This window comes from Scomber japonicus, chromosome 10 (assembly GCF_027409825.1).
Source record: "Scomber japonicus isolate fScoJap1 chromosome 10, fScoJap1.pri, whole genome shotgun sequence".
NCBI classification, from domain to species: Eukaryota; Metazoa; Chordata; class Actinopteri; order Scombriformes; family Scombridae; genus Scomber; species Scomber japonicus.
In genome coordinates, this window is record NC_070587.1 from 9743459 (window position 1) to 9757981 (window position 14523).

General features: G+C 39.8%; 1 protein-coding gene across 1 annotated transcript; it reads right to left on the bottom strand.

Annotated features, from left to right (window-relative positions):
• Positions 1-668: 668 nt before the first annotated feature.
• pklr (pyruvate kinase L/R) lies at positions 669-13428 on the bottom strand. The gene is made up of 12 exons (XM_053327189.1): positions 13217-13428; positions 9837-10001; positions 8890-8981; positions 8658-8789; positions 7484-7670; positions 7117-7390; positions 6341-6491; positions 5395-5547; positions 5070-5236; positions 3127-3193; positions 1182-1296; positions 669-1074 (listed from the first exon to the last, which is right to left on the bottom strand). Exons 1-12 carry the CDS (start codon positions 13230-13232, stop codon positions 968-970), a joined length of 1626 nt encoding a protein of 541 aa, XP_053183164.1. The 5' UTR covers positions 13233-13428; the 3' UTR covers positions 669-967.
• Positions 13429-14523: the final 1095 nt, after the last annotated feature.

The following is a 14523-nucleotide window of genomic DNA, read 5'->3' on the forward strand; positions in this document are numbered from 1 at the left end:
ATGATTAGAAGAGCTGCTCCTCTTTCTGCAGGACTTTATAAAAAGCAGGTTGTGTTTGGAAAGTAATAGATTGAACTCTATAAGTGCTTTTACTGTGTTCATAGGATACATTGTCATTAAGCCAGACACGAATGTACTTACAGTGGCAAACGTGCTTTCTCTATATGAAAGTGCATGGTGGTCATTAGAGGCAGAAAAATTGATGAAAAGAAAATAATAAGAATTCAAGGCACATTACAGCTGGAAAGAAACTTGAAAAGGAGAAAACCTGCAGAAAAAAATGGGGACATCACACAGTCAGACGTGAGAAAGAGTGATAATTAGTTTACATATGGACAATATGCAGATGTGGTCATCTCGGTGGACAAAAGGGTGTAGTCCCAATATCCGTCATCTCCACATTTCCTGGCACAGCTCATAATAGCCAAAAGAATTGCACTGTCACAGAGATAAGCTCAGGGCTATGAAGAGGAATGAAATCCTTATCTAGAAATTCTACAGAGGCTACCAATAATGATATACTTCAATGATGGCTGGAACAGACAATATTCATTTTCTTATTCACCATTATTCACTCAAATAGCCAATAAGAAGGAAGAAAGGAACAAGCTGCATGGCTCAATTACTGAAGTTTCAGTCTCAACATGAACAGGAGACAGTAAAGATAATAATGGTTTAACTTTTATTCAGAAGGAGTCATCGCTTTCAAAACATGTTAAATACACATTAAAAATGCATGAGAGCTGTTTTAGTGGTAAGTATTTGTAAGTATTTCCTCACTGCAATAACAATGCGAAAAACTTGCTAATTTAAAAGGCTGGTTCTCAGGTTTTCATGACATTCATATTGTTTCAGATTCTTTAACTGAACAGCACTCTCAGCCGCGGTGGGGGTGACGCTGTTTAAAGTATCAGTGGCTCTAACACTGGCAGGTCAGTGAGATTTAGGGTCCAGTAATGTCAGGTTGTTACGGGACACTGACAGCCCTCATGATGTTCGTGTGACCGCTGCCTGGGATCCAGCCAGTCACCACAATAACCATGTCGCCTGTCTTGAAGAATCCTCTTGCCTTCCCTGTGGTGGCAGAATAGAAAGAGTATGTGAGTAATACCAGAAAATATCATGTAAATAAGAAGAATAATGGTTGAATGCATAAAAAGACAAACACCACACACACTGACCTATGTCCATGCCAAAGTTGACCCTGTTGTCGACATCATCAGCCCAGACGGGAGCAGGCAGGGGGTGGAAGAGGACAGGAAACACGCCTCGTAGCAGCTGGGACTGACGGGCCACCTGGGGGAGAGGACACAGACAACTGAATGTCGGTTGAATAATCCAGGGTTTTATTATAGAACTGTGAATTTCTATTTATCTCAAAAGACTAAAAAATTGTTTTTTCAATTTTAGGAACAATTTTTCCACATGAATAAGTTGATCAGTCAGACGGTCCACCCTTTCAACACACTCTGAAAGCCCACATGACCCTGTGAATTTTCAGCTGATGCCATGTCAGGCTAATTCAACTCTGACATTTTGGTTCACCACATCTCAAAAACAAATCCAGATTGGCTTTAAATTAATTTGTGGATATTATTCAATGTATCAATATTTTTGAATGGCTGAGATGTCCTCTAGATTCAGCCGCAGCCTCCACTCACAGAGCAAATAGCAACATGCTAAAATCTAGATCAGAGATGATGAACCATTTCTACTGTCACAAGGCTTCATGAGCTTTCCTCCAGCACCACCATCAGGCCAAAATCTCAACTTTTCATTCAATCTAAACAGCGGATTCATCCCAAGAGGATACACCTCTTTTTACTTGAATGACCACATGACCACATTCCTCTAGTTTCACCTGTAAAACCTGTTTTTCTCTATTCAGAAAGGTCATAATAAAAGTGTAGATTAATACATTTCATTATACAGGAGGCCTCAAAATATATTTTACACAAAAAAATATTTATTTACTCGTTAAACTTGCATTCAATGATTTTTTCAAACAATGTGTGAACACAACATCAAAATATCATCACTTTTTAAAATGATATATTGAACTTGTTAGTATCCAGTTTCTTATTTACACATCCAGCAGTGTTGGAGCAACATAATCATTCATTTGGAGTCGTGTTTCTGTCCACCTGATATATGTAGGACAATATTCACCCACTGTTTTGCTCAGTTTTTTTATCTCCACCAACTCCTAAGGGACATTTCTGGATTTTTAGCTGCTAAATGCTCCACTACATTCACCAGCTAACTGTGTGTGTTAGCTGTTTGATGAGCAGTTAGTGGACAGTGCGTTTTTAGAGCCTTTTCTCGGCCTGCTAAGACCGAAAACAATGCTATGAGAATGAGGAGAGTGAACCAAAGTTCATCACTAGGAACGATGCCTTTGACATTGCACAATTGTCATGGCCAATTTAATGTTAAGGAATAGTATTTTAGTAAAGTTTTGATAATGCTTTTGTTTTATTTAACAAGCTGGTTTGAATGTCTCTATATGCTCAGTCCTTAATGCATATTACATGAATAATGCAAAAAATAAATGTGCTTTATCCTGGCATCTCTACTCATTAAAATCTAACAAATGAACATAGTGACCTCCCTTTGGACTGAGACACTGTGAGTGCCGTCATAAGAAGTGTTAGAGAGTCGAGCAGCTATTCTTAGTGTTGGAAGTGTCTACACCAGTTCCAGATGTGCTGCTGTGAATCTGACCCTGACCTCTGAACTTCATGTGGAGGGGGTTCCCATATGGATGAATTCCAACTGAGTTTAAAATTATAGGTAATTATGACCTACTTTAAAACACTTTGTCAAATATTGGTGGGCTGTGAACATGTTTTAAAACAACTGTACCGGACCAAAGAGCTCTCTAGAAAGCTCCATAAAACAGAAATACACTCCAGTTTAATATCACTCTTAAATATAGTCAGTCAATGAGACCAACCGCACATCTGTTACTATTAACAACAACAGCAGGCAGAGTCAGAGAGAGTAAACACTGACCGTCTTTGTGTGTGACTCATCAATCATTAAGTCATGTTTCCGGCAAGACAAATGCACCATCATTCAGCACAAAGAAATTTCTATTATTTATTTCATAGGAGCAGAAGATACCTGAGGGGTCCTGGTGACTGCAATGATAGGGCAGCGAGGTCGGTACCTGGACAGGAGATGTGCTGCCCTGGAGAGATGCAAAAAAGCAAAAAACCAACAACTGTCATCACATTTTAATTCTAATGTTGCTAAATACTGAATGATGCACAGAGATAAATTATATCATATTTTACAAATACAGAAATGTAAAATAACCATCAATGTAATTATGGTGTTTATGTTGGACCCCATTACTTCTATTAAGAAGCTGACTGATAAAATATGTTTTTGGGGCTTTTGGGTGAATTGTTGCGTCACCCCGAGCCTCCAGAACAGTTTCCAAATTCTCTGTAATTCTACTGGAGGGATAAACACTGTTCTTACAAAATATATTCCTCCATTTGGTGCTTTGAGGGTGGTGGAGATCACTGTCTAACACATAGCCTCAAAACTGATTTCCTTACCAAAGATCTAAATGGAACTGCTACTTAGACTACTAATGGTCTCTGTTACTGTTTTAACACCAGTCCGCTAAGCAGTCTTTGTGACTGAAATTCCTGTCATCCAAAAAGCATAAACCCTCTTTTCTGTCACAGAGTATGAAAGGATGTTGAATGTTTAATTGTATCTTGCAGTACAACTGTGCCAGAGCGCATTCATTCAGATTTTCTTGTATTCGTCAACCATTTGTGTTTGGCAACTGTCTATGTATCTGTGAATATGAAAAATGAATGTTAGAGTACGTGCATGAGTGCAGAGTACAAAAATCACTCTTGCAGCCAGTAGGGAAGTTTGTTTTCCAGCAAAGAGTCAGAATACACAAAACTGTGTGTGAAACACAATAAAGCATTCTAGTCAACAAAAAAACTACCCCCAAGGACGTGAAAGCAGAGAAAACAAAACTGCAGTATATTAGCTGTATGTATGACTTCCTCTGGGAGAAAAAAACTAACAGAGACTGTACATCTGCTCGAGGGAAGAAGAGAACTGTGAGAGAAATGTTTATTCAGGTCTCACACTTACTAGGAAAAATACATATTAGAGGAGTTCAAATCATGTCTAAACTAAACTAATCTTTAAAACCAAATCTTCAAACTGAAATTACTATACGACTATTATCATCATTGTTGGCTTTTAACTGCAGATTTCCTCACTGGTGATTGAAGGAACCGATGTCAGCTCAGCCATAATACACAGTACGTTACCTTGTGGTTGAAAGCTTACTGAAAGAAGCCACATAAACGATTACGATGTGAAAACTGTTGCAAAAAGGCAACTGCTGAGCTATTAACCTTATGAGTAGAGCTTTTATAGACTTAATTTTCTGCTGAACCAGCAACAGACTGAATGTTTGACTGGGCTGAAGACGGTCAGAATCGGCACTCATAGAGTTGGACGATTCCACACCTCACGATTAGTGTACAATGTCAATGTTCAGTGCGATATGTAGAAAGGCTGGAGGTGATGTTACAATGTGGAGGTAGGGGTAGCGGGTGGGTCTGGCTTTCCTGCAGGAGACCATAGTTTGTACACCTTTGCAGACCTTCAATTAACATTGTGCTTTATGCTTAATTTTTCCCTAGGAAAAACAATTAGTTGAATAATTGTAACCATACCTTAACCATATACATTTGCTATAACCATGATCTTTTACCAATCTTAAAGACATATAGTTCAACATTTTGGGAAAAATGCTTATTTGCTATCTTACTGAGAGTTGGGTGAGAAGATTGATACCACTCTTATATTTGTAAGTTAAATATGTAACCCGAGCCATCAGCTGCATAATTTAATTTAACTTAAAGATTGCAAATGAGGGAAACAGAAAGCCTGGCTGTCTAAAGGTAAAAGAAAATCTACTTAGCAGCACCTCTAAAACTAACTAATTAACAAGTTATATCGCATTTGTTGTTTTGTCATCCAATATTGAGGGCCTTGTCTGGTGACAGGGTTGGTAAACACACCTGCCGCTGCTGGTGAGGACTATGATGGCCCCAGCACAGCATTTGAAGGAGGACTCCACAGCTCCAATGGCAGTGACTTCTGTGGGGTCAGAGGATAGAGGGGTGAGGCGACGCAACTCCTCAAACAACTGCTGATGAAAAATAGCTGCCTCTGCCTCCCTGCAGATCTGAGAGAGAGAGAGAGAGAGAAAGAGAGAGAGAGAGGGAGAGAGAGAGAGAGAGAGAGAGAGAGAGAGAGAGAGAGAGAGAGAGAGAGAGTTATCAAAGGGCACAAAGTCAGATGTAACAGTAATGGACATCAGTAGACACACACACAAACACACACCGAGTGCATCATCGCGACTGCCTTCACAGGAAACAGTCCCTTGGCAGTCTCCCCAGATAACATTACACAGTCGGCTCCATCCAGCACGGCGTTGGCGACGTCACTGCTCTCTGCTCTGGTTGGCCGCGGGTGGGCCACCATGCTCTCCAGCATCTACAAACACACACAAACACTATACATTAGCTTCACATTAGCCTTTTAAGTACAACCAAATGCCCCTGCCAGGCACCATAAACCAATTTGATCAATAAATCCATCAAAAATAACCCACTTTGTATCTTTGTGTGTCCATTTTTGTCAGAGATGAGTGATGTAAGACACACAGGCTTCAGGGAGAGAGTGAGGGAGGTAATGGATTTTTGGATGGATGGACAGTAGTGGAGGAGAAATAGAGATAATTTAGAGTGAGGCAGACGAGTATGACTTTGTGAAATCATTATAGGCATGCCGGACTCTGTATTCTGAGTCAGTAAGCATTGCATACAGTTGGAAAATTAGATAGCTTGCAGCGTTGCCTGAGAGACTGAATTTTTGTAGTAGTGAAGAAGCTGCAGCTAATACTAATATGTGCGTGGGTGTTGTTTGGAGGATCAGGTCTCGGGTAGCAAACCTGCTATAATGCTGTCACTCTGAGTCAAGAGCTGCAACACAAACAAGATATAGCACTGTGACTCAACATGGCTGGAGGAGTGTGCGTGCATGCGTGTTCAGTCGTAGAGGGGTGTGAAAGGGAGGAAATGTGTGTGTCTTTGAAGATGAATTTATGGACAAGTCTTTGTTTATTAGATTCTAATGTTAGTTTACTTACACTCATCTGACATTTGACTGGCTAACACTGCATTTAGAGTCGCAAACCGCATATGTTATCATTTCTGAATCTGTTTGTGTTTGTGTGTGTGTGAGTGAGTGTGTAATGTATCAGTGTGTGCATGTGCCCCTGTCTGACCTGTGTGGCACAGATGACAGGCTTGCCGGCAGAGTTGCAGCGTCCAATCATCATCTTCTGGGCGATGAAGACTTTCTCCGCCGGGATCTCAATCCCCAAGTCGCCCCTGGCAACCATCACGCCATCACTCTCAGCAAGGACCTCCTCAAAACTGACAGATAGGATGAGGAGGCAAAAGACTGAATGTTTATTATAAAAGAATAGGGAGCTGGATCTGCAAATGTAGGATTTTGCTAACAAAGATAGTGATGCATTGTGTTCCAAATGCTGAATCATGTGAACACAATCCAAATGAACATATGCAACATAAACAGCAAGAATACAACGACACAGATTTAGGATGAAATATACAGTTGCAGGAGATTTGACACACCTCAATATAATGGTGTAAAATGTAATCTTTATGATCTGACCTAAAGGAAAATGTCCTTACATCAGAGGCGTAATTAAACTAAGTCAGCAGTCAGTGTGCTCTGAGACAAATCAGGGGACGAGTGATGGAGATGAGAGAGCTATGACATAAATTGTGTCAGATATATTAAGTGGCATACAGTCACATAGATTGCTTATCAAAGATGTATCCAGAGCTGACATATTGTATGTCTACCCATCACTGACAGTTGGCTGTCCACAAGAGAAGCACATCGCCATCAGCGATGGACTCATAACTCATGTCACCGCCTCATTATGAGAGACTCTGCTCACTCTCTTCGGCTATATTAGCACTAAAAATAATCATGTCTAAATGGTTTTAATTCATATTTTCTTTGACTCACTTCTGAACCCCTTGCCGGCTTTCCACCTTGCTGATCACTTTGATATCTCGCCCATGTGGTCCCAGGGCTCGCCGCACATCCTTAACATCCTGAGCTGAGCGGATGAAGCTGGCAAACACCATGTCAATGCCCTGGGCTACCCCAAATCTCAGGTCAGCTTCGTCCCTGTCGCTGACCGCCTTCAGGCCAATCAGGTCACAGCCAGGCAGGTTGACACCTTTACGACTGCACAATAAGCCACCAGCCTCCACCACTGTATCCACCCAGTCAGCGCCTGCAGAAAAGGAGAGTAAAATAATGTATTTCATAGCTGTAACTGCCGCCAAAGGATACATTGCTTTATAAAAGTCAACTGCATGTGTAATACCTGTTTCTAGCACTTTAAGTCCAATGAGGCCATCATCGATGAACATCTTGTCTCCCTTCTTCAGGACTTTGGGCAGGTTGGGATAGTCCACCCAGATAATCTTTCCATCAGTCTTGTCTTTGTCACTCTCTGCTGTCACCACACGGACATGGCTGCCCTTTTCCAGCTCCACCTCCTCCTCTACTTTCTTCACACACACACACACACACAATACAAACCATCAGAGACAGACACACAAAAAAGCAAGGTGCACTGGACAGACAATTAAACACTTAATAAAGTAAATTTTAAGCTATATATAAGGCATTAATTTACATTAGCAGACTTGACCTCATAAAGAGCTGATGCTGAAACCTGTATGATCCAAACTCCACACGCTGTCTAGACACATGACTGCACATGACTGGTTTAATGGCATGCTGAGTTTCAACAAGGGTCTAATGTGTCTCTAATGATACACTTGGCTGAAAAGTCACATCAGAAGATTTAAGTGTCAGTGACCATGATAACATGTCTTCAACTGTTCAAGGATATTAGGGCTGCTTTGTACAGAACATTTATTGTATTTTGAGCTAATAATCAGCTGTTGATTGCACTTGTTTTATGTGTAATCCTTTTTGTCATTCCCCTATCAATGTCTCACAGATCATTTAAAATGTCATTTGGTAAAACATGCATGAAATGGCATGGCATATATGCAAATTACAATTATTTGTTGGGAATGTGAAACTAAGATAAAGTATACTATAAAAACCTAAGTCAAAGATTTACAATTATGCATAGCACATGTGTGAGTACCTTGATTTGTTCTGATAATTAAGATATTAAACAGACTTTAGAAGAGAAGCCAGAATCAGTATGCAGCTTTAACATCATGCAGAACATTTTGTAAGCTAATCAAGGCATGAAAAGGTTTCCAACAGCTTGGAGTTATTTGTTCAGCAAAGCAGACGGTGTGCAACATTAACACAAAGGACAGCACAATGAGACCACAATGAGAGAGCAACATGGTGCACATCAACAGTTGTTATTTAGCCAAGAAAGGAAAGTAGACATCAGCCGATGCACTGTACAAAGCAGTCAAAATATTTTCAGCACCAGTGGAAGCTCTTACACCTGACTGCATGTGACTGGATGATTAGATAGTTTGATAGATGAAGCATAAGATGTTTACTCCTTTCACTAATCCAGTGCGGATCTCTGGACCCTTTGTATCCAAGGCGATGGCAACTGGTCGATAGTACAGGGGGTCAGAGTTTATCGTCGTCACCGCCTCCCGGACGTTCTTGATGGTTTCACCATGGTACTGATAGACACAGGGGGGCCAGACAGAGAATCAATACATTACCGAGTGAAAAACCAAGACGTTGTGTGGTAGTTGTGAGAAATTATGTATAGTCACGCACCTCATGTGAACCATGAGAGAAATTTAAACGAGCAATGTTCATCCCTGCTTTGATCATCTCATGGAGTTTGGGGATGGATCTGGAAGCAGGACCTGAGAGGAACCGAAGTGAGAGATAGGACATTATACATTATGATTGAGTTCAAAGTCCATCCGTCCATCTTCAGCCGCTTATAAAAATGTTTTAACCAGGTGCCCATATAAATATTAACACAGGTTTTGCATGCTGTACTCATTCCTCCTGTTTATACTGACCACTAGAAGATGCATCTAAATGTACTTACAATATAAGTGATTGGGGACACAGTTGTACACTCTATTAGTCAAATAGTCTTTGTAGTAAAACATTCCCTTTTTGTATCTTATCAGCAGTGTTTTCCTGTTCAGCTGCAGTAGAAGTATTGTGAAAGAAAGAGGGGATTTGGCACAAAACACTGTAACCTTTAGAAATACAGACTTGATTTTAATAATTTGGGTGGCTGAAGCTTCATATTAGCTTCAAATAGACTTTCATATTTAAACGTTTTTGTATGTAAGGAGGTTTATGGATTTTCGTCCCCCGACACTTACATTTGCATTATGAAGGGCCAATATAAACAGGAGGAATGATTACAGCAAGAAAAATGTGCCAATCTTCATTTGGGCACCTGACTATTATTTGCAAGTAAAATGGCCTATGTTGGTCTATCTATCCAAAGCCAATCTGCGGCATGAGAGCTCTGGAAAAAACAATTTGTAAAGCCTATTTCCTTTCAATTATTTTCTCTTTTTCTGGGCAGAAGAAAGGCAGAGCGAGCAGAGAGTGCCACAGCCAAGAATCAAGTTGTGCCAGTGGAGGCCACCCAGCATCACCCAAGAGCTGGCTGTCTACCAGGCTTGTATGCAACAGTTGCCAGAATACAAACTTGAAACTGAAACTAACTGTCTTTGAGTAGTCATCACACTCACCAATGGTGCAGATTATGCTGGTGTTGCGCGCTGTGATTGGCTCCTGGTCGATGTCCAGCAGACAGAGATGCTCCAGGAAGGTGTCGGCCATGCTGGCATCCAGCTGCTGGCGCTGGATGAAAGAGTCTGGCAGTGTCATCACCTCTGAGTAGCGCCTGATGCGAGCTGTGGAGACAGATAAGTGTCAGCAGGGTGAAGTCAGACATGAGTATATTCTACTGCCAACTCCACCTGTGAATACAAATGAACTAAACACTTCAAACAGAGAAAAGGTGTCATTCCTGTGTTGATGAAAAAGAACAACACTTCTGCTGAGTGTTAAAGAGTGAGGAGCAGCGATAAAAATGGCAGCTTATACCACAGATTGTGAAGATGAAGTTGTAGCAGTATAGACATACAGTATAGGGGAGAACAGGGTTGGTTGTCACATACATTAGATTAGACCAGACAGTGCTGATACAAAAATGTTGATGCTGAAATTTTCAGAATGGGGGTCAGAGGTCACCTTCAAGGTCATTTCAAGAATAAGACACTTCACTTTCATGTCAAAATATAAATATCCAACTCTGTTTATCTTCTTGGCTTTTATCCAATAGGTTTAAGGTTAGATAGATAGATAGATAGATAGATAGATAGATAGATAGATAGATAGAAACATGGAACAATATACATACACACACACACACTGTACAAACACCACCAAACATTGACAAACATATGAATACACACACACCACCAGACAGGAGAACTTAGCTTAGCTGTTAGCAAAAATTTCCAGTTGGGATTCCAATTAAAGTAAAAAGTGTGACTGCCAAGTTAAGCTAACAGATATTTTATATTCTCAAAAGAGAAACTCAATCTGAAATGAGACTTATTTGGTTACATTTTCATTTTATGTCCAATGCGTCAGTGTTAAAAGTACTTGTTCTCCATTCTGAAGAACTTAATGCTAATACAGTAAGTTCTCCATGAGTAAATGACAAATGAAACCATAAAAGTGCCTCTTCATCTGGCCAGGTACAACAGCTGAACATTAGCTTTCTATGCTAACTCTGGCTCATCTCCAGTTATTTTTTTCTGTTGATTAATGACCATTGTCCCTGTCAAATAAACTGATTAAAAAATACAGTTCTCATACGATGCCAAAGTAATGTTCGTTCAATGTGCATTCCTTGTTTTTCTGGCTACTTGTGGGCACTGTAACAAGCTAACACACATCAAGTACATTAGCAAACAGTTGCCAGCACCCGGCGGATATGAAGCAACTATTATTTGTGTCCAAATGATCAATGTAAGTCCAATTTTCACAGCCACCAAATTGAGTCAAATCAAGTTGCTATCTTTTTAGTGCTTGTTTTTGTTACAATCCTTCCACTGCAGTTGAACAGACAAATAGTCTGTTGAGACACAAAAGGAAAATGTTGATTAAAGAGACTGTGACTGTGGAAGATATCCACTTTATCTGACAAAACCAGATTGGTGAAGCTTCACATTATCTTCAGACAAACTTTTAAATATATTTCTGTGCAATATAAGGACTGTGGATCTTCTAACTCTCAGTGTGGACAGAATGATGACTGCAAGCAAAACCTGTTTCAATGTTCATGTTGACATTGGATTTGTTACAAGACAGACTTAGATATTAGAAACCTGTCCTTTAGAGAGTAACTTATCACTTCAGCAGGTTTTGGGTGTGGTTGGGTGCAGTCAGAAATGTGCTCTTTTGTACATGTAACCACACCCAGCAGCAATGTTGTTCTGGAGTACACCTGCACATCACTGCAGCAAGGCGGTCACAACAGCAAGATTTTCAGCTGGTTTTAAGTTTCTCTTTACAGATGATAAAACTCTCTGTAGAGTTGAGAGGACCTGCAGAGCTGGGTGATATCTGTGGTTTCTCCACTCTGAGCAACCCCTCTTACATTAGAGGTAGTTATTTATCAATCTTTATGATAAAAATATTGATGAGAGCTGCGTTAAAGTACAATTCTTCAGTTATTTAAGAGTATTTTTGTCTAATATTCATGAATATAATTCACTTCAAAGTCAAACAATTCCAGCTTTCTTTGAAAAAAAATCACATTTTGTTTCCTCACACTTCTTAAAATATTTAAATTACTCAAACTGTTATAACACCATAAATAATTAGCCCCAGCGATGATGACTCCAGGTGTCACTAACACCATATTAAAACAGGAAGCAGTTAATGGAGCCCATGTCTATCATGCTCAGCACTAACTGTGGTACCTGACTGAGGACCTTGGACCAGTATAGTGGCATCCATTTTAAAGGATGTCATAGTCAGTCAAGCCTGCAATTTCTGTCACCATAGGGGAGGGGAGAGTAAAGTCCAGGGAGGAGGAAGAGATAGGAGGAAGACAGACAAGGTCAGTGCTAACAAAACAACAGGAGCAAAGAGTTGAGGACAAAGCAAGGAGGGAGGTGGAGGATGGAGGTGACTGGAAGGTGAAGTAAATAGAAAAAATATTATTTGTGAGGTTGTCATAGTGCTAAGGCCTTCTGTAATGTTTTAATGCTGTGCTACCAAACACAGAAGGACAAAGCTTAAGGAGGCTCCCAGGTGTAAATAGTGACTGGAGGTTTATGCATGATAATGTGAACATGCACGGCTCTGAATCCTCTGGATTTAGTAGCTGTTTTCTCTCTCTCCTCATGTCTTTTTCTCTTTCTCTCCACCTCCTTGTGACCCAGTTCTGCCGCACTGCTGCACACATCATTACATGTCCCACTGAGATCGTCCTTTGACACATCCCAGAGTATACACATGGAAACACACACACACACACACACACACACACACACACACACACAAATACCTGTTACTGGAATGCTGACTATAAATAAAGTCAACGTTAGGTCAAAGACAGCAATATTACAAAATACCAGTCATTGCACAGGGTTTATGACAGATAAGAGAGGTGAAGCAGGGCCGGGCAGGAACAAAATGGACCAGGAGTTACCTGTTTGCTCTGGGTCAAATTCTTACATAAAGGTGGGTCAATATGTGCATGTGTGCAATCAATTGATGAATCCAGGGTAAAAGGCAGATTTGACTCTGTACTAAAGTTCAAAATAACCTGACAAATGTCACACTGGTGCATTATCTGACCCAGAAGTTGAAAACAGGCAGCTCAGTAACATATATGATCATCTAATTTGATAATGCAGAAACAATGATACCGGAAAATAATCAACTAAAGATAAGATACACAAAGCTCCTTCGTTCTTGTGGATAAAATTAATCACTGATCCTGATAAATCAATCACTAAATACTTATCTTTGGATTTTTAACTATGCTGACATATGAAAACCTGTTGAACTCTGTATCCACAATACAAAAAAAAGTATTCAGTCTTACCCATTGAATTGTCCATTTTCTAATAATAAATCAAATCCTACTCCAGGTTTCTTTAGTTGTCTTTTTTGTTATTTGCAATTTTGTCCCCTTCCTTTCTTCTCAGCTTTACTCAGGTTGTGAAATTCTGTGAGACTAAAGTCACTTGAACAAGCAAAGCTCACTCTCTTTCATTCATTTTTCACCCCCTGTCCCCACTGCTTCCCATTCATCTCTCCACCCCCTTACACCATTTGGAGCACACTGCATGAGGCAGTAAAGGTGGGCCAGCTTGACATGGGCCAAGATGATGCTAAAAATGGAAAAACATTATGTAAAAAGCTCAATAATGACACTAAACTCTCTACAGTACAAAGTCTCTTCGTCTATTCGTGGCCTCTCTGAACATTATGTAATACTAACCATGTGACTGACATACTATTAACTGAAAACCATGAACTAAATAGTATTATTAATAAATGGCTTAGTAAGCTAATGCTTTATAAATCAGTTATAAGCCCTTACCTACAATGACTTTTTGGTTTTCTATGTTTTTAAAAAATCTTGACTTGTTGAGTTATTAAAAGTCATCACATCATTCATGAGGAGTTTTTTTTTAACTTTCAAATAAGGCATCAGCAAAAGGTAGTAATTATAAATGTGAATGAGGCTTGAATAAATTGATCTCATGATGATTTAAGTTAGCAGCAATAAATGTTAATAATTTATCAGTAATTTTATTCCAGATACCCTGCAAGCCTTTTCCAGACGGTCAGAGGTCCAACAGTCCATTTGAGCAATCTACGTGATGAACTAAAGCGCCAAAAAGGCAAAGAAAGTGTCACACTGAAGGAGGATAAACAGCAGCAACCCAAAAGTATTTATGATTGGTTTACGAAACATAATAAAATCATTTATTAGCTTATAAAGGGTGAAAGTGTTACTCTTCAAAGTGAGAAAAATAAACCTTATTAAAAGAAGTTTATTGCAGATTTAGCCCGGCGTCCTTGATGTCAGAAAATTTGGGAACCGCTGATAAAAACTCAAAGAATTATTTGTTCTTCACATTTTGCATTCCCCTCACTGCAGTGTGTTGGTGTTTTATTAGAAAACACACCACATCCTGTCTTAAAGAATTGTGGACTGATCATGGCAGGAAAGTGTGACTTTGACAAATGACACTTAGAGATGATGATGTGTTTTACTCTCACTGACAGTTTACTCAAAGTTTCTTACAGGTCTCTACAAACAGGTTTGGCTACATTTAGCTGTAGAGATTCATCTATGCTTAGTCATGCATGAAGCCAGCCAGCCAGAGGGTGTAAATCGTT